Source organism: Citrus sinensis, chromosome 1, assembly GCF_022201045.2.
Source record: "Citrus sinensis cultivar Valencia sweet orange chromosome 1, DVS_A1.0, whole genome shotgun sequence".
Lineage (NCBI taxonomy): Eukaryota > Viridiplantae > Streptophyta > Magnoliopsida > Sapindales > Rutaceae > Citrus > Citrus sinensis.
The window spans coordinates 1053980-1073294 of record NC_068556.1 but is presented as its reverse complement, the minus strand read 5'-3'; the positions used below and the strand labels follow the sequence as shown (position 1 = coordinate 1073294).

Sequence of the window (19315 nt, the reverse complement as noted above, 5' to 3'; positions counted from 1 at the left end):
GTCTCTGCTTGCTTTGATTAGTTGTTCGTATATGTACAGTCGCCGTCGGCACTGTTGGAGATGATCAGTAAAAATAAGGAGGATAAGACACTTTGTACGCGTCATGACCGACACCTGTACGTTCTGCATGAAAGAGAGAGAGAGAGAAAAAGAATTCAAACACTTGAACAATGTTCAGCCAATAGCAATGCAATAAATATCTTGATCAATCCACACGGATAGAGTGTGGTGAAGTTTTTTTTTTTTTCTTTTTTCTTTTCTTTTAAAAAAAATTATTTCTCTATTTTATTCAGTGGGTATAGTGTATTGTTGTTGTTCCTGGTGTGAAAAAGGAGAAAGAAAGAAAAAAAAAAACTAAAATAAAGGTGATAGTGAAACCGAAAAGGGTAAGAATTAATGTAGATTGTAGCTTTTGGTTCTTTCATTTAATGGGTGTCAACAGAACCTTCAGATCTGACTAATTCTTTAGTTGCAGCTTATTGTTTCTTTTTTCTTTTTGGTAAAGGTTGAACGGCAGGGTTTTCCTATAAATGGAAAAAAAGCATTATGTTTTACTCGTTGCTTGTTATGTATATGTTATTAGTATTATTATTTTTTTCTCATTCTAATTCTTGGAACATTGAAATTGACAGAAGAGAGTGAGCACACAGAGGCAGTTGTATAATTGTATACATGTTGCTTTTGCGTGCTCACTGCTCTTTCTGTCAGCTTCCAGTACCGGAATCTGACTTGGCCCTCTCCTCCGGTCAGTTTTCCATTAACATCCCCTCAAACTGACGATGGTGATGAAAAACAAGGTGAATGGTGATGATAACTCATAGTGTATCTATTTCATTTTCGACTTTACTCAGCTTGAATTCTGATTAATTTTATGCATTCTATTATTGTTAGTTAAATGTTTGTTTAGTAGCTTGAAAGCGTGACTTTTGATGACATATTTTTATGTGATTAGTGATTAATACTGTGCGGATTTAACGGCAAAATTAACAGTGCTTAGCATGGGACCATTAATCACGTTATTATCTACTAACTAGAATGGTCCTCACTAAACTTCTCTTTTCAGGCGGTTTCTTGCTGTTGTTTTTATCTGATTCGTTTCCTTTTTATTATTTTCTTGCGCATGCGATGATGCGCGATCGGGAATTGTTTCTGATCTGAGTTCTTTTTCACCTGAATCTAACGAGCCTCTGGTTGCCTGCACCTTTTTTTTTTTTCATTCCCCTAATGGGTTTAAAAACCCTAATATAGTCAAAATCTCAAAAAAATTTGTCTTTTGCTTTGGTTTAACATGAATTGGATCAAAATCAATAAAGAATCTCTGATTTCAGTAAGTTAGTGTTCCTTTAACATAGTTGCTATGGTGTGTATTTGTTCCTTTTTTTTTTCTTTTTCTTTTTTTGCAGAGGCCAAGACCCTTTTAAGGTAGATCAACTCCTTTAGGATGAAGAAACTTTTCTTCAGAAAAAAATCATATCCAATAGGTTTGGGTTTCTTCTCAAGAGCTAGTTTTTTTTTAAAGCTTGCAGCACTGGAACCAGTTTATTTTATGGAATTTCTTTAATTCTCATCTCTTACACTGTAGCTGCTGCCTATGCTTAGCTTACAATTCTGTTGCTACTTTTGCTTGGAACTCTTTCTTTACTTGCTATTATCACAGGTTAATTTAAATATTTTCGAGATTCTTAAACTCTGAAACAGTTGCGAGACTGTGAGAGTTGTTATTTGAATATATGTTACATGGAATTTAAAATAGTTATCAACTTTAGCATCACAGTTTCTTCTTGAGTTGTTTTTACTTGTGGATATGAAATCACTCCATTGCAATATCTTATCTAAATTATATAATTATATGAAATTTCTTTATAAATAATGTAAGAAATGTTGTACCAACTGGTATTGGATATTTATTTTATGTGGGAAAATTATTTCATTGTTCTAAGATGACTTGATTCAAATGTTGATTTACCTTCAAATACTTCTGGGAACAATAAGGAAGTTGTCTTTGGGTACTTAATAATTCAATTTATTGGTACTGTTTCTGATCTCAATTCACTTGATAATGTATTTTCACATAGTTTGTTGAATTAGACTAAATGTTGTTAGCAGTTCAGCCATCAAATGTCATTCCACTGCTCTACAAAATTACAATCAATATGATTTAATAGTTAACTAGTAAATTTTTCTGTAACTTGTACAATCTAATGAATCTCAAAGTATTGCTTGCATCTACGAGGTTGATTGAATTCAATAGATTGGAAAGTGACTTTTAAATGCATATGTTTGAGGTTTTGCTTGCTTTACATTTTGGCTAATTATTTGTGTTGATGCATTCGAGTATTTCAACGCATTATACACGAGGAGAAGTATCTGCACTTTTCTTTGTATAACTGAATTTGTTTAACGCATGGCTTTAGGAAGTTAACAAATTTTATTTCCTATCATATTTTGTGCCTAGTTAAGTTTATTGTGGGGATATTTCTTTCTATTTTGTTATTTCTTATAGAATGTATTCAGTCCTCAATTAACTATAAAAGTCATAGTATTATATGTTGATCATTCACAAAAGATTTGGAGTCGCTATGGCAATAGTTGAATCTTGGCTATTGGTTATATTTTGAATTATTGCATGGATCTTTTTGATGTAATACATACATTAAGTTGCCAAGGAGAAACTAGGGAAAAAAGGTGATTGCCTATTTCGTGTTTGTATTTCCTTTCAGGAATGTTTATGATACCGTTGTGACTATGCATGCTCTCGTATTCGTCCTTTATGAAAAATTAATAAAAAGAAAAATATATATATTAAAAAAAACTGCTTTTATTTTTTTTTTCCTAATGAATTTATGTGTGCTTTGAGCAGGCCTCATTTTATATTTTATTTATTTTTAATCTACTAATTGTTGTTGTGTAAATTTAATGATTATCGACATAAGAATCACTCTGTGGTGAATTTTTTTTCTTAATTTTTTTTTATTTTCAGTTTCTATCTTTTTTATTTGTTTTTATGTGAAGGCATATTCTCTCTATATATCTAGAGCTATGGTGATTTTTCTCCATTTAGATATAGATTTATGGCTTTTCCCCCTTTTTCTTTTATTTTGTATGTTAAAAGATGCTCTTTTTTTATTTTCTTTTCCCAAGTTTCAGATCTGAGAACCACAGGTTGTAGATCAATCCATTCAAAAAATTGTACTATCAGTTGGTAGAGCCGACGCTGAAGGTAGAGGGTGCTTTTGTAAGTGAATATTCTTGATGGAGTTGTTACGCGTGTTTTGTACACATTGGGTGAAGGTATATTTCTTTACATGTTTAGCTCATGAGTAAGAGTTTAACTGTCTTCCCAACCGGTTACTGTGATAGATTTTCTGTAAATAGATCAAAATATTTTTCATTGAGATGTTTGATTTATCTTTTTGGATGGAATGAATTTTCCATTTCTCTATTTTAGAAAAAAAAAGGATATATTGACTTTTTAAGATATTAAATATGTTGATAAAATTATAAATTAGATATATTACTATAAAAACTTTTGCTTTGTAATGGTTGTTCATGATCTAGGAATTTCCATAATCTTCTCATTGTTGTTGCTATTTTGGAAGTAATACCTTAAGGATCTAATGTTACTGGGATTAGCAAATTAATTTCGACATCAACCTATAGAGTCATGATTCATCTTCCTATTCTAGCAAGTCATGATCATTAGCGTAAAACTGGCCACTGACTTGAAACTTTGACAAGTACATCTGAGTGGTTTATATTGAGATAGATTTTTATTTTTTTAGTTTTTCTTGACAAGTTCTTTTCAAGAAAGTTCTAAAATGGATTCAACAGTAATTGTTTGCGATTGATACACTAATGACTGCTATTACATTTACATCATTAAATCTGAAAGTCTAATTTTTTGGTCAACAAAATCTTTTTGATGTGTGAGAGATAATTCCCCTCAAGTGTCTCGTTCTAGATCATCCTTTCTACCAGTTGCTTTTTTAGTTAATTTTTTATTAATTTTCTCCTAAATATTATATAAATATAACCCAAACCTCTCCGACCTCTAGTACCACTTGAGGTTTTGTCAATTGGACCAATGCATTTGGTTCTTTTTACTTTGGTTATTACATTAATTTCTGTTAAATTAAAGTGTAGATATGCCTTAAAAGTGTCTTCTGAGCAATAAATATAACTTAGTTTAATTTTTCTTTGATTTTTGACAAGATACTAAGGATTTGGGAATCACCTCATGGCATGACTGCACTACAGGATATGATGTTTAAAGCTTTCATTTTTATTTTATTTTTTGGAGATATACACATGTAAGAGAAAATCGTCTCTTTCTATGCTGTTGAATGCCTCATTGTGTCCTAAAAGTTTGTGACAAATCACTAAGGAAGTGTTTATTTCTCGAATTGGATTGGGAATCCTGGGGTTGAGAGTGCAAAGTGGGAGTGAGAGTAAATTATTTACTTACACTAGCATGAATTTTAACTTGGATTAAATAAATTATTATTTTTAACTAGATATAATAATATTATATTTAAATAAGTTTGATATTATCATTTTTAATAAATGTAATATTATTAAATAATATTATTTAGATAAATATAATAATATTATTTTTAAGTAATTGTAACATTATTTTATTTTTATAAATATAATTATATTATATTTAATAAAAAAATGATAAAAAAGGAAGAGAAGGGAGTGAATCCGACCTCCCCCCATGAGTGACAATTCCACCCGACACTTTAAAAATAAGTGGGACCCATGAAGTGGGACACTCACCCTTCTCAAATAAGCAAATGAACACTAGAGTATGAGGAAACTACACTCTCTATTATCACTCAAGCAAGTAAATACAACATAACAGTAATGTGGTTTCTTGCACTGACATTATAAGTTCTTAATTATCAATATGTGGGTGTTATATCATTAATTTAGACTTCACATCTGATGAGGCCAGCTGATTTGAGTACCATTGGAGTCACCATAAGTTGATTTGTAATTTGTTTTCAGTTTTATTTTTATTTTTATTGTTATTTTTTTCTTTGTGAAGTTGTAATATATTATTAAAAAAAAGTTTTAACATCTTCTTCAACATTGCTGATCTTGATAAGTATTAGCATTTTCTCGTTTTCATGCCTTCACAAATTTTATCATTTGTATCTCTAAATGTAAGAAGACATTTCTTTATGTGAACTAAAACAATGACTTCTTCTCAGCCTAATTAGATCCTTCCAATATTTTTAACAACAACTTCAAAGAAAATTAATATTTGTGCAAATAAAAAGACATTGAGTGACTTACTGTTTCATATGTCTGGCTGTTAAAGAATACAAGGCAGTTGCCTAGGCTTTGAAGCTGAATGCAAGGATCTTACAGATCTGATGCATGAACCCTTTTGTGATTCAACATAATCAGTAAGTATATTGCAACTAGTTTTAAATGAAATTAGTTAAAGATAAATTTAGTGTTTTGACTCTTGACGATATTAGACATAACATTTATTATTATCAAATAATCTCTCTCATCTACAGACAAAAGGAAGGCGATGTCTTATCCTTTTAGGTCATATGTGTGGAACAATGCATGAACTGATGGGTCTAAACAGTGAATTCTGGTCTTTGCAGTAAATAAATAATATAATTTATTGATCTACGAAATGAAATAATAGAATATAGTTACTAAACAATTTTATGAAAAATCTGGATGTTATGAGAGGCGGTGGATATTTTTGGAAGAAATTGCTGGGTAAAGCCCAAGAACATAGAGTTTCAAACTGTATTTGCTATCCTTGGAAAATCAAGCAGCCAAAGAATCAAGAAAATTGCTCTTGGGTAATACAGAGAATTGCTCTATAGATGGGCAATTTAATTTGTAGTCTTGCCTGCTTGGTAACTGTTTGTAGTTCTGATTTTTGCTGCATAATTACATGTTTCTTATTTTTTATTTGTGGTTCATTTAGATCATTGTTTACAAAATGAAGGGTTAAAATGATAAACAAGGTTGCAAGCTTAGTTTGAAGCCTTGGTATCTGTTGCATTTTATTTTTTAAATATTTATTTATTTATGCCTTTAGCTGTTCTGGCCACTGAAGAAGAAAGAAGAAGGTCTTCTCAGATCCCATATGGTGGATTTCAAAATCTCAGGTAATTAGATAAGTTCTTAGTGGATAACACTCACCACACTGTTAATTGTCTCTGTGTAGATGGGGCTAGGGTTTTACTGAGTTGAGTTGGAAATGAGTGATAACTTTTGTTTTTGTTAGGTTTAATGTCTTTTGTTGAATAAGAATGATAAATTTTGAATGTTTTTCTTTTGAGTTTGTCCTTCCACTTGGTTTCAGTTAGGTATAATTGGTATTTGATCTGCCTGGAGATGTAGCTTCAAGCATTTAAAATGAATTTAGGGTATGAATATATTTTCTTGTCCTTCCTGGATTTTTAAGGACATGAATTGGCTAATACTTTCGGTAGAATTAGGAGATCGAATGACCAATTAATAGATGCCTCTCGATTAAGACTATCTCCTTCATTATTTATGCTTACCTTGCACATGTATACAGCATGGTAATATAATTGAGTAGATTTATGTTGGGTTCTTGAACAATTTGGATTTTGTTGAAATTTCAATTATTGGAAGTTTGTCTCTTTAAGCCCGAGGTCTATTTTTCCTGGTGATTACGTGACACAGGAGTGTTTAGAGACTCTTCATGTTTGAAGATTGACAATGAAGTAGAATGGGAACATGCATGTGGTCAGGTTAGTCAATGTGGGAAGCAAAAATCAAGATTAACACTATACTTCCTCAAATTAACTGTACTGTTTTAAAAAATAGTTAAATTGTGTATTCTATATTGTTGAAAAGATAAATTTGCCAAGTTTCTGTGGAATCTTACGAAGTCAAATTCAGATTTCTTTGCCAACAAAGGTTATAACCATCAGAAATTCTGCACAAGGCTGAAAGTTTTGAATTTACTGGCATCAATGCTTCAAGAATTGATTAACAAGCGTCATATCACTGGAAAGTTCAGTGAGTCCGGAGTTTAATGGATTTTAGAATGTTCGATTTGAAGTTTTCTACATCAAAATGTGATTGAATGAGTGTTAAACTACTCAGATTTGTTGTTGAAACTAAATTTGAAGTCAAATTGTGTTTTGTTTTGTTCTCTTTCATCTCATTACAACTAAGATCTTTAATTTTAATTTGATTTAAGTTCTAAAATGAAAGAGATCATGTCCTAAGCTTCGAGGGATGTTCTAAGTTGTTTATGTAAAGGTAATAGGCAGTGATTTTAGAATAATGTGTGTGATTTTGAGAGTGTAACTTAGAAGAATGGTCTTGTTTAAAGTTCCTTCTTTAAACTCTATATTTTTTAGGTGGATTTCTTATAGTGGCGGGTTAGGAAGCGATGTATATCTTGTAGGACTCCCTAGATGGTGAATTCTCTGTATCCCTTTGTAATCCTCTAGAGTGGTGAGTTTTTGTTTAATCCAATGTCATTACGCCCTTGTGTTGATGATTATACTGATACTAGAATCTATGCCTAATCGCTAATTTCGGCTCTATCCTATCTAATCGAAGCAATCGTCTTTGTCCGTTGAGCCTCTCTTCTCCTATTGTACTTTAGTTAGAACAAGTTTTTTGGGTAAAATTGTTGTACACAATTATAGAAATGCAGACAGTTTTGATGTTAAAGGCTTGGTCATGATACAGTTGTGATGTCAAAGTTATGTTTCAAATGATCTAATGAATGAAAATACTATTCTGTTTATTTCTCCCCTTCTTTTTCTGTTCCACGCTATTCTACTCTCCCTGAGTTGGTTCTGCTCTCAACCTCTTTCTGGCCTCTGAAGACAATTGAGGATAAGCTACATATGAATTTAATGAATGCATAGACCATATATTATCTTCTAGGATATTGTAGTTTACTTCTACTACCTCCAATATGCATGCCATTTTTATCATTGCTTCACTGCTCTTAGTTTTAGTTTTAACTTGTAAAAGTTTGATGTCATGATAGTCCATTTCAGTTTCTTATTTATTACATATTATGTCAGTGTTAAAGGATTTACTGAAGTGGCATGAGCAATCTATTGGATCGGGAATTGCAGAAATGTGTGGCAGCGAATTATTGATCAGATAACTGTTTGGAGATAAGGATCTCAGTAACAGTTTTTTTCCCAAGTAAGTGAACTCTCAAATCAGTTAGCAATAAACAACATATTCATAGAAAGATGTCCGTGTTTCTGTCTGAACGGGCTTAAGAATTCCTAGACTTGGTTACAGTTTCCATTACAGTTGTTTCGAATCTAGCTCCATATTTGAATTTTGAAGAATTGAGAGCTTATTGGATATAGCATATAACATAGATAATGCATGTATTAAACCTGAACCAAATCCCAAATTGAGTTGTGTGAAGATTGTGCTCAGTTACTTACATGAGATTTGTGAATGACGGGTGCCCCAATGCCATTGCAGGTGCCTCTATCCAGTGCAGTGGTGTGCTTCCAAGGAATTTTCTTAAATGATCAAAAAGGAGAGATTGCTTCTCGTGTCTGGAACTTGCAAGTTGCGGCAGTCTCAGCTGGTGCTTGAAGAGAAGCTGCTGCATATGGAGCACCAAGGACACGGCTTTTTGATCAGATTAATTTTTACCCACTTGAATTTCAAGAAGCCAACGTTTGATTCAATATATGTTTTTTTTTTTTTTTTTTCTTGTTTTGTTTTGTTTTGCTGTCCCTTCAATTTTGGTTCTTTTGGCTGAAGTAAAAGCTGTACCTGTCATGGATAGTTTTTAGTTGGCAACTCATAAAAAAAAAAAGGGGGTGATGTGACAAAAATGTACTATGTAGTGTGTGGTGGCGGGAAATAAAAAATGTCCAGTCGTGTAACCGTATCTGAACAGTGCAGTATTCGTGCAATTAATGCTATTTTATTTGTTTTCTATAACTTGAATTCTAATTGAGGGCTTTTCGATCTGTTGGTTACTCGTCTTGGAGATATTGAATTCTGCTGGGCTCTGTGCCCGGGCCGAAACATTTAGATCCATTTCCTTTTAATCTCATGCTTGTACACTCGTTACTCTTTCATATTTACTCATATGATCCCCTATTGGTGGTTTTTTTTTTTTTGGGTTATAAATATATTTTCAATTATGGTATGCTGGGAGCTTGAATACCTACGTTCATATTACTCTTTAGAAGCACAGTTCAGAAGAGACGCCCGTCCCCACGTAGAGAGAGAGAGAGAGAGAGAGAGAGATAATTGCTGGTACCAAAAGGGAATATTTTATAACGAGTCTCCAAGGGGGGATATGCCATGCCACAACAGTCCACATCGCGTTTCACATCAAAACTTTCACCTAGTTCAAACCTTTTATTCAAAATATCGTCGATTTTTATTTTTTATTTTTTTTATTTATAAAATTAATCATTCATACTTTCGTCGGGCGTGCTTTTAAAGCCAGTTGATTGGCGTTTAAGCACACCATCCAGGCTGTAATGACAGCTATTTTATTTCACTTGCATTTTTTTTTTTTTAATAAGGTTTTACTTTGTGATCTGATCTTCATCTAAACAAATTATTTTGTTAATACGATTGGTAGTTAATAAATATTATTGATCCTCGCTTGCATTTTACTCTCTCTGTAAAACGAAAACTGAAAAGGCCAAAATGTCGTGTTAAATGGCTCTCACAAGGTGAAGTTGCCAATCAAGTAAAACAATACTGCTCCAAGACGGACTAGCAAAATCATCAAATCATCTTTCTCGTTTCTTAAATACGTGTTACAAATATAGAATACAGAAAGATATCAAGCCCAAATGGGGACAAAGGATTCTGATTTTACATCCAAGACTTTGCCTGCACTGCTGTTGTTGAACTCGCACATCCCGCTCAGCATAAATCTTCTATGAAGTTTTTGAGAGAGCCCCCGCAGCAAATAGGAGATTTCTTCGAGAAAACTATTTCCAGAAATATATCCAAATATTATGCATTCTCATCATCTTTATAGACATTTGGAGGAAGAAAATGAGATTAACTGTGAAAACATTCTAGCGGAGTACCTGTAAAGAATAGACTGGCGTCGACTTGGTTGGCAGAGTTTTCAACGATCTCAGTCTGTTTGTTCCACTCCTGCAGAGTAAACAAAGCCCAATACATAAGCAGGTAAATTTCCAAATGCAGTATAAAAACAACAATGTCTTGAGTTATTTTGCCCATTGATAAACTTACTTCTCTTCGGTTTTCAGCACCTTCGTGCTAGTAGTGACATCCCATAATTTTACGGTGCAATCAGCAGATCCAGATGCGAGAAGCGAACCTTCACAACTGGCACAGCCAAAGTAAATTATTGTTAAAGAATAAAAAAGAAATCCAGTAGATACTTTATCCGAAATTTTTAGGTATGCATTGGTAACCAGTAGAAGAAACCTGTAGGCTAGTGTCCACACGCATGAGGTGTGACCCATCAAAGGGGTGACACAACGACCACTAGCAAGATCCCACATCATGATCGTGCCATCTTCATCACCAGATGCCATGTACCGACCATCGGGTGACATTGCTAATGACAAAATCATACTCCTATGTCCAATAAAAATCCGGACACACTCCCCACTTGATACATCCCATAACCGAACTGTTTTGTCGCTAGAACCAGTGGCGATGTAGTTGCAATTAATATGCCATCGCACACACTGAAAATGAATATTTACTTCTAAGATCAATACAATGGATCAGATAACTTGGAAAAAAAAAATTAACCAAGAAGAATGTTTTGACTTCTTGCCAGAATAAGGGTTTCCAAATTAATATCAAATATTCAAGTTAAAAATTATGAATTTCAATATGAAACAAAGAAATGCAAAAGAACCAAAGTTACTCACATCAACATCGGAGAGGTGTCCTGCCATTATTCTTAAAGGCTGTATTCTATCCATAGACCAAATTCTTGCTGTCCGATCATGGGAAGAACTAGCAAAATAATGCCCTTGAGGATTAAACTGCACCAAGTGATAACAAATTTCAGAGATTGTAAACTGAAGTTGACATAGAAGCACAGCACAGCAAGTTAAAAATTATTGCAAGCAACATTCAACTCTTAAGAACCAAATCCATAGCTATGAACAAACAAGAGTATGGATAAACAAAGGAAAGATAGATAAAGAAGGGAAATAGAATGTGTAATAGGCAGAAAATATTAACCAGCAAAATTAAAACCAAATAGCCCAGACACATTAGAAAACTTGATGTCTAATGCTTCACAAGGTGGATAATTTAAAATCTGTTCTGAAGATTGAAAACAAACCTGAACGTCCCAAACAGGATAGTTATGACCCTTATAGCAAACAAGATTTGCATTCAGCTTTGTGCTCCATAATCTAACTGCAGCACAACAATTCTATTTTATTTAAATAAGAGAGAGAGAGAGTAGCAATCAAATTAAGCCTGGCATTACATACTTGTTGTGTCTGCTGAGGAGGAGAGAATAAAATCACCAAGCGGACTAAAACTGGCAGAATATACTGGCCCTGAATGACCCTGATATAAAGTATAAGATCTTTTTCTACCGTTTGGCCCTATAATATCTTCTCTTGGAGTAGTATCATTTTCACCCTGCAAACCAGCTGACAACAATAATGTTTAACAACACAATCTCTCTATTAGAATAACTGAGCATAAACAAACTTATTTATAGGCATGTTAACACTATCTAATCAGAAGAGAGATGACCTACACCTCAAGTACAGGTGTATACACTTTAGACTGCAGACCTAATAAATATATAAAGCAATGATGAAAGCTAAGAGAAAGAATATCACAAGCAAAGTGAAACTTGTTCGAGTAAACTTACAACTGACAGCTTGTTGCCCAAGCTTTGCCATATCCCAAACCTGTGGAGGTAAGGTTTAAAATTAACAACCAAAAAAGCAGCCAGATGTATATTGATAATTGAGACAAGATAAAACCTTCAATGATGAGTCTGAGAATCCACCAGCAACCAAAGATCCATCTTGGGATATTGATGCACAATTTAATCTGGGAAAGATTATATTATAAAATAAGTGATTGTAAAAGATATACAAAAAATGCTCATTCAAAGTTGACAAATAAACCAACAAAATCAGAGTTGTTACCCATTGTGTGTGTTGATAAATGTATAGAAGCTGACAGATGGCAGAGCAGCACTACTCAAATGTACACGATTTCTCAAGTCTTCTAATATAGATTGCTCCACCTCAGTTGGCCTGAAACAATCAATTCATAAAATAATGTACTAGCGTGATCCTAGGGTACAACTTCATGAAACTAATAATTCATACATCTTCAAGAAACTAATAATAACAGAAGAAATTAACATGCGGCTCTGTAACTCTTTAAACAGTTGAATAATGATAGGTGGATTGTTGTGTGTTTGTCTCATTCTATAAAATATAAGCAGTCTTTCGGTTTTTTTTTTTTTTTTTGAAAAAAAGAATCACAATAGATGACCCCAAGTTAAAATGTGATAAAATGGTTAAACTGACCTCATAAATATTCATTATCCTATTCCCCACACCCACACACACGCACACACACAAACACACACATTGTATATATATATATAAAATTTCAGCTCAACGTTGAATGTGAAATATAATGAGGAAAAAATGCAGAGGTTCTTGAAAATACATTACGGGGAGAGCAAGATCTGGTTTGACTCGTGGTGCTGTAGACACAGTGTTGGCCTCTAGACGCGAAGTTTTTGCTGTTGCATTGATAGCTTTGTCCTTTTTCAACTTTTTAATTGAAGCACCTTGCTTTCCACCTTCTACTGGTCTTTTCTAAAGAGGAAACACATAGCACGGAATTAGTTTTCAGAGAGGGAGAGCATTTTATCATGAAAGAAAAAAATTCTTTACGATTAGAGAGGGCAAAAGAATCATACATAAAACATGAAACCAGTAATACCTCTGCAATTAATTCAACTTAGTTTGTTATAGTTGCCAAAGAAAATGGTATACATTGTATCAAATTACAAGCATTGAGGAATATATGCACCTTATTCTCATCTATTTCTGCTTCTTTGTTTTCTCCCTCTGCTTTTTCAGAATCTGAGATTAAACCTGTCTTCTCCAAGCGATTTTCTAAAGAATCTTCAAGCAACTGTAACAGATATATAACAACAGTTCAAAATTCAAACAAACATCAGATATATAACTCTACGGCCATTATGACATCTAACATTTGTAAACTACATTTAATGATAAATTAATGGCTTCATAGGTAGCATAAATGTAAAGGAAAGCAACTATTTATAACCAGCTCGCCAATCTCAGACATGTGCTAAGTTCAAATGAGATGTATTTGAGCTGATATAGATAATTCTGACCAGGGATTATAAGATTTCATAAGATACAGTGAAATATGGTCAATAATTTTCTACTTCACAGAAAAAAGAACAACTAAACAGCAAGCTTTGATAATAATGACCATAACCACCTTAAATAATCAATCAGATGAATTCTCGAACTTTTAGAACAAAGGAGGGTGTGGAATTAATGCTTCAGAAATACATACAAAATATTGTCTAAGTCAAGAGATCATTCTTGCAACTTCTAAATGAAACAGTTAATTGTTTCCAGTACTCAAAAACAGGATAAAAAATCACATGAAGATGAAAGTGCATACAAGACATGAAAGAACAGTAGCTTATGAAGTATCAACTCCCATAACTCACCCCCCAATGTACTTCTTTCTGATTTATCTGGTTGGCTGCATCTTGATTGCTTCCAATAAGGGTAACAATTTCAGCATCATCAGAAATTGAGCTGGGCTGTCCAGGAGAAACTGCCGACAAGTGGGGTAAAGGCGTCAACCAGAAGTACAGAAAATATTACCATAGTTCAAAATATAGTTTAAATTAACTTAAATTGTTTTACCTTGGAAGTTAATGCGTTCATTGATAATCCCAAGCATTTTTGTGGATTGTGTCTTGTGTAGATACTGAAGCAGAAGCTCATATGAATACTGGTAAAAAGATTGACAATGGTTACTTTTCTTAACTATATAAGTATTTTGATGTAACGAAGTGAACAAGAACAAATACAGTACCTGACATATCTTAATGTTGACTTTGCTGTGCCTTAAAGAATGAGCAAATTCCATCTCCTGATTAATGAAAAATTTTCAGAATTTTTATACAGAGATTTAACCATGGATAATAAGAATTTGGATGGTCACAAACCTCCAGATGAGAGGGCGAAAGAACACCTTCCAACTTCTGAAGATCTCGTAAGTGCATCATTTCATGGTCTTCACGAAAGTTATTGAAAAATGTTCTAGCTGGTTGAATAACAATAAAATTGGAGATGCATAAGGATTGTTGCCCTTATAAACAGAAAGTCAGAAATTTCAGGTGAAAAGACAAGGATAAAGAGTTTTAAATTATACCCTCTTGGATGTGGCCTTTTGCCACCAGATCCATGAAACAATGGATGAAGACTGGATAAAGCACATGAAGCAACTCATGCTGCATGGTAGCAAGAGAAGTTGCATTACTATAGAAGTAACCTACAACAATATCATCACTAAAGGCAACTCAATAACCAGTTACCTTATAGAGATCCAGGGAGCTATAAGTCCATGACCTAAGCTTGCTATATTCATCCTGGTAACGAGCTGGACCATCTTCTGATCTGGAAAACAAGACAATTCATTAAGAACAAAATTAAATACTCTAACAACAACAATACAAGTAAACCAAAAGTAACTTTCAATCCTCTTTTTTAGGAAGAAAGTTAAGTGATTTCACAATGTATTTCCATATCAACCAACTAAGGTGAATGCACTCTCTCACTCTCTTAGAAAAAAACATACTTTTTCAAACTAACCAAACAGAAAGTTGGCAATATCCCTTAATCCAAAATCAAGAGACTTTAACACTAGAATCAAGTCGATCAATGAAGGAAAGAGGCTTGTGGTTAAGAAAAAGCCAAAAAAGTGGGAGGGGGGGGGGGGGGGAATTCTTTTTGTGGTTCCCATTTCTATGACATCAGTTCAGCTTATTCATAGAGATACTAGCTCAGCTAATAGAAACAAGCCTCAATACAACCAAAAGCAGACTGAAGTTGCAAACTTTCACAAGTAAAATTTAGGGCTTCATAAATGCTCAGTAGCAATTAGTTTCAGATAATTAAAACCTATACAATAAAAAAAATCTCCCGTAGCTTAAAAATTCAAAACTATTTCGGTCCTAAAATTCCTAAAACCTAAAACCCATACAATTAATGTAACTTCAATAATTAACAAAATTCAGTAATAAACAAAATTCAGTCCCAAAAAATAAAAAATAAAAAAACTCATTAGCAGAGAGAAAGAGAAGAGAGGCGTGTACTCGGAGAAGGTGCGAAAGAACTTGGAGAGTTCGGGGTCGTTGAGGATGTCGATTGGATTGGTGTTGTTACTGCTCTTGTTTCGTTGAATTTCAGCTTGCAATGCGTTTTCGGCTTCACTGAATCCTTTCTTCTTCAAGTACGTTGCTACGAATTCCACTACTTGCAGCTCGTCCATTCTCTCTTCTTCTTCTTCTTCTTTCTCCTGCAGTGTTGATGATGCTCTCTGGTTAATCAAGGGCCAGAGAGAACAGGGACGTCGTCCTCGCTCGCTCGTACCCAACTCAGGATGTTATAATATGTGCACGTGAAAAGAGGTGTAATGAGAATCAAATTGGAGTGTCTAAAATATCTGCCCATGTCGAACCACGCTTCAAATCCAGCCCATCAGATATACTTAAGACTCTGATCCAGCCCAGTTTTTGAAAGTTGTGTAATAAGTATTTGACTAAGATGTATAAAGTATTTGACTAAGTTACCCTTTTTGGTTGTGATTTAGCAACATGGCATTCTTAAATTAAAATCAGAGTCCCTGCGCTTTAAATTAACTACTTTTTTTAATTTTTATAGTATAGTTATAATTAACTGCTTTTTTACATAAAAGTCAACCATAATATTTATTATTGTTATTAGGCTCCAACGAACGAAAATTATTGAATATAATTAATCCTTTGATTCTCTCACTCACAAAGGCAATTAAATCCAACAAAAAAATTAAACATCATTATTATTTTATGATTAAATGGGTTTGGTTGTCGAATGAATTATCACTGGCTTTAGGATGATGAAACCAGCTTACCAAAAATCCAATTATAGGTGCGTTTAGTAGTGAGGTATTATAATTTTTAAACTGCAGTCACAGTTAGAGTAAAAGCTTATCGTGTTTGATAAATATTGATAATGATTAATTTTAAATAATATTATTTCTTAATTGTTAACCAATTAAATTATTTTTCCTACTTTGAATTATTATTTTTCTATATTTCATTTAATTTTAGTGTTGATTAACATATGATTATGTTTATCAATTTGACAAATCAAGTTAATATTTAACTAATCAAATTTATTTTTTCCGCACAAGTTGTAATAAATAGTTTATATAACAAAATAATACAAAATGAAAATAAATACATTCTAATTTTACACGTTGATTGAAGAAATAAATTATACCAAATATGTCTAATAAAGTTCATGTAACATAACATGATCAAAACTTAAATGAAATTAATTACAAAATTCTTACAATTTTTTTTCCATTTTCATGCCTCAATTAAACTTGCAGAAATGTCATCTCTTAAAATTATTATATCTTAAACTGTGTTATCATCTGTATCATAACTTTCTTCATGAGATGCAGTATTGCTTATACGTTCACTAACAGGATCACTTGGCTCATCCATTGTTTCATTAAAATGATATGATTTTGTGAATATCTTATAATGTAATTATGTAATACCATGGTAACAATAAGTATTTTAACTTGTTTCTTATATGCATAGGTTGGCATATTTTGTAAAATCTTCAGTATATTCTTCCAAACCCCAAAAGTATGCTCAATGACACTTCTCAAATAAGAGCACTTGTAGTTGAATAATTCTTTATGACTCATTTGTTGGTTATCTTAGCAAAAATTAAGAAGCCTCTATCTTTCACCTTTATATGGTCTTAAATACTTACTTAACTGTGGATATCTTACATCTACTGAATAACATTTTCTTAATAAAAATATAAATCTAAATATATAAATGCATTTTCAAAGTTTTGTAGCAACCACAACAATAATGATAACATAATTTGCAACAAGTTTAGCATTTATGTATGCATTCCAACATATCCACACAAAACAAAGAGAAATAGTGTACTTTTTATGATAATTTATTTGCATACTAAAGAGAATCCACTTTTGAAATTATGTTAAAAAATGAGGACAAAATTGAAATTAAATAACATGTGAGTGTAATTCAATAATATAATACATAACTAGGAGAAAAAAAGATATTGAGCTGCCCAAGCTCAGCTGTAAGGTGTAATCAAACACCTTGGCAACTGAGCTTTGGAAGCCCAATTGTCGTACAATATTTCAAAATGCATACTATATATGTTAAGACTTTTTTCTAGAATAAAAATGTTTTATATATTAAGTGTAAATTTATTGAGCTCAAATACATTTATTTTCACAAGGTAGAAAATAATGATAGAAATTAATAGTTATTGAGAACAAGAATCAGATGACATCAAACCCATGTCATGAGATTCTTAAGGTAGTGTGTAGTTGGTCTTTCATATGAGCACTCTCATTTTGTTTTTAATGCGGACATGTTATTAACTTATATAGTTTAATATAGTCAATTTAGAGGTTATTAAACCATCTAACTTTACAGTGAATTGAACAATAATCCTATTAAATCATATGCCTTAATAACATATTCGCATTAAACCATTTGATTTTCTTTAGTGACATTTATTGTAACTTATAATCAGCCTTTTCACTGCAAAAATGAATAATAGAATAATGTTATTAAGTTGTATGGTTTAATAGATTGAGCACAAACATGCTATTAAATCATATAACTTTATAGTAAATTGAATAACAATCCTATCAAATCATATGACTTAATAACATATTTGCATTAAATCATTTGATTTTTTTTAATACTATTATATAGAATTATTACTGATATTACATCAAATATTACAATTGATATTTATAATCAAATTATACGGACCTCCTCATGGTGTGTACATTGATCTTCTGACGTACTACCTATATTCTTTAGACCCTTATAATATTCAAGAAGTGTCCGCTTCACGTACATTTCGAAATGGAAAGACTATCTTCCGCAAGGCCTATACCCGTAGGCTCTTGATTAATTCAAGTCGGATATGGGCCCCCGAGAAGTTTTAACTTTTAAAATTGAAAATAAGTCTAGTTTGGAAGAAGCCCAAGCCCCAAATATATTACGAGTTTGGGTTCGTGTATTTTATCAGGCCTGAATCCGAAACCAAACCCGAAATATATATTTTGAAAATTAAAATATAATTTTAATTTAAACAAACAACTAAAAAAATACTCAAATAACAAAAAAAAAAAAAACCATAAGTCTAAAGTCTAAACTCACAAGTAGGTGGGTGTTACCGAATTCGAAAATAAAAGACCGATTGGTTTGAAAATAAAAAAAACTGATTGGATTTATATTCGATTTGGTAACTGGAAACGAACAGTAAACCCAATTGGGGTACATTTGGAAAAAAAGAAGAAGCCTAAATTACTAGCAATCAAACCCGATCCCCCTCAAAATAAAAAACACTAAGGTGACGTTTATTTTTTTTCACTGAAATCTAATAGAGCTAAATTAGTTTGAAATTTTGAATAGAGCTAAATGTCTGAATCTCAATCATATGTTCATTTTTTTATTTAAATCACTAAAAATATATATTAAGTTGTTTGTTTTTTCAACTTAAGAAATTTGAAAACTAATATTTTTATATTTATACCCCTACAAATTGTAAGTGTTAAAACCAAGGAATATAAATAAGATATAAACAAATAATAAACATATCAAGGAATATAAATAAGATAATAAATTATCTTAACATAAATCATATTTAATTGAATACAACTCTTTAATATTCTAAATTATATAAGTTAATCAATTTTATTATAATTTCTAATGTTTTTATATAAAAATATTCACAAAAAATTATGAAGATAAATAATATTAATTTTTAAAGAAAATAAATAGATAATAATAATAATAACAGTCTACCTAGGGATGGCAATTGTACCCGCAAACCCGCTCAAACCCACCCGCCAAAACCCGCCCGTTGCGGGTAATTTTATCCGTTGCGGGCGGGTTTAGTATTATAAATTAAAACCCGCACATGGATGCGGGTGGGTTTGGTATTAACCTTATATCCGGTGGATACCCGCATGGATATCCACC

General features: G+C 32.3%; 1 protein-coding gene, 1 long non-coding RNA gene and 1 other non-coding gene across 14 annotated transcripts; 2 read left to right on the top strand and 1 right to left on the bottom strand.

Annotated features, from left to right (window-relative positions):
* Positions 1-139: 139 nt before the first annotated feature.
* Positions 140-8946, top strand: LOC102624428 (uncharacterized). 11 transcript variants are annotated; one of them, XR_008052636.1, is made up of 7 exons: positions 140-386; positions 633-797; positions 1404-1481; positions 3148-3291; positions 6074-6143; positions 8055-8181; positions 8476-8946. It is a non-coding gene; the product is annotated as an uncharacterized LOC102624428 (long non-coding RNA). The 11 variants fall into 11 exon arrangements; XR_371148.4 differs by lacking the exons at positions 140-386; positions 633-797 and adding exons at positions 5327-5414; positions 6688-6755 and having other exon boundaries at positions 810-1481; XR_008052634.1 differs by lacking the exons at positions 140-386; positions 633-797 and adding exons at positions 6688-6755; positions 7374-7470 and having other exon boundaries at positions 811-1481.
* Positions 597-739, top strand: MIR156B (microRNA MIR156b). Its single transcript, NR_161481.1, has one exon. It is a non-coding gene; the product is annotated as a microRNA MIR156b (primary transcript).
* A 710-nt stretch (positions 8947-9656) lies between the features above and the next one.
* Positions 9657-15668, bottom strand: LOC102624994 (transcription initiation factor TFIID subunit 5). 2 transcript variants are annotated; one of them, XM_006483402.4, is made up of 19 exons: positions 15374-15667; positions 14594-14675; positions 14431-14509; positions 14225-14322; positions 14092-14148; positions 13920-14007; positions 13718-13827; positions 13039-13143; positions 12670-12821; positions 12135-12245; positions 11967-12036; positions 11852-11891; positions 11460-11624; positions 11306-11382; positions 10884-11000; positions 10429-10694; positions 10231-10326; positions 10062-10131; positions 9657-9959 (listed from the first exon to the last, which is right to left on the bottom strand). In XM_006483402.4, the coding sequence occupies exons 1-19, from the start codon at positions 15547-15549 to the stop codon at positions 9906-9908; spliced, it is 2013 nt and encodes a 670-aa protein (XP_006483465.1). In that variant the 5' UTR covers positions 15550-15667; the 3' UTR covers positions 9657-9905. The 2 variants fall into 2 exon arrangements, with proteins under 2 accessions (XP_006483465.1, XP_024956669.1); XM_025100901.2 differs by having other exon boundaries at positions 13920-14148; positions 15374-15668.
* Positions 15669-19315: the final 3647 nt, after the last annotated feature.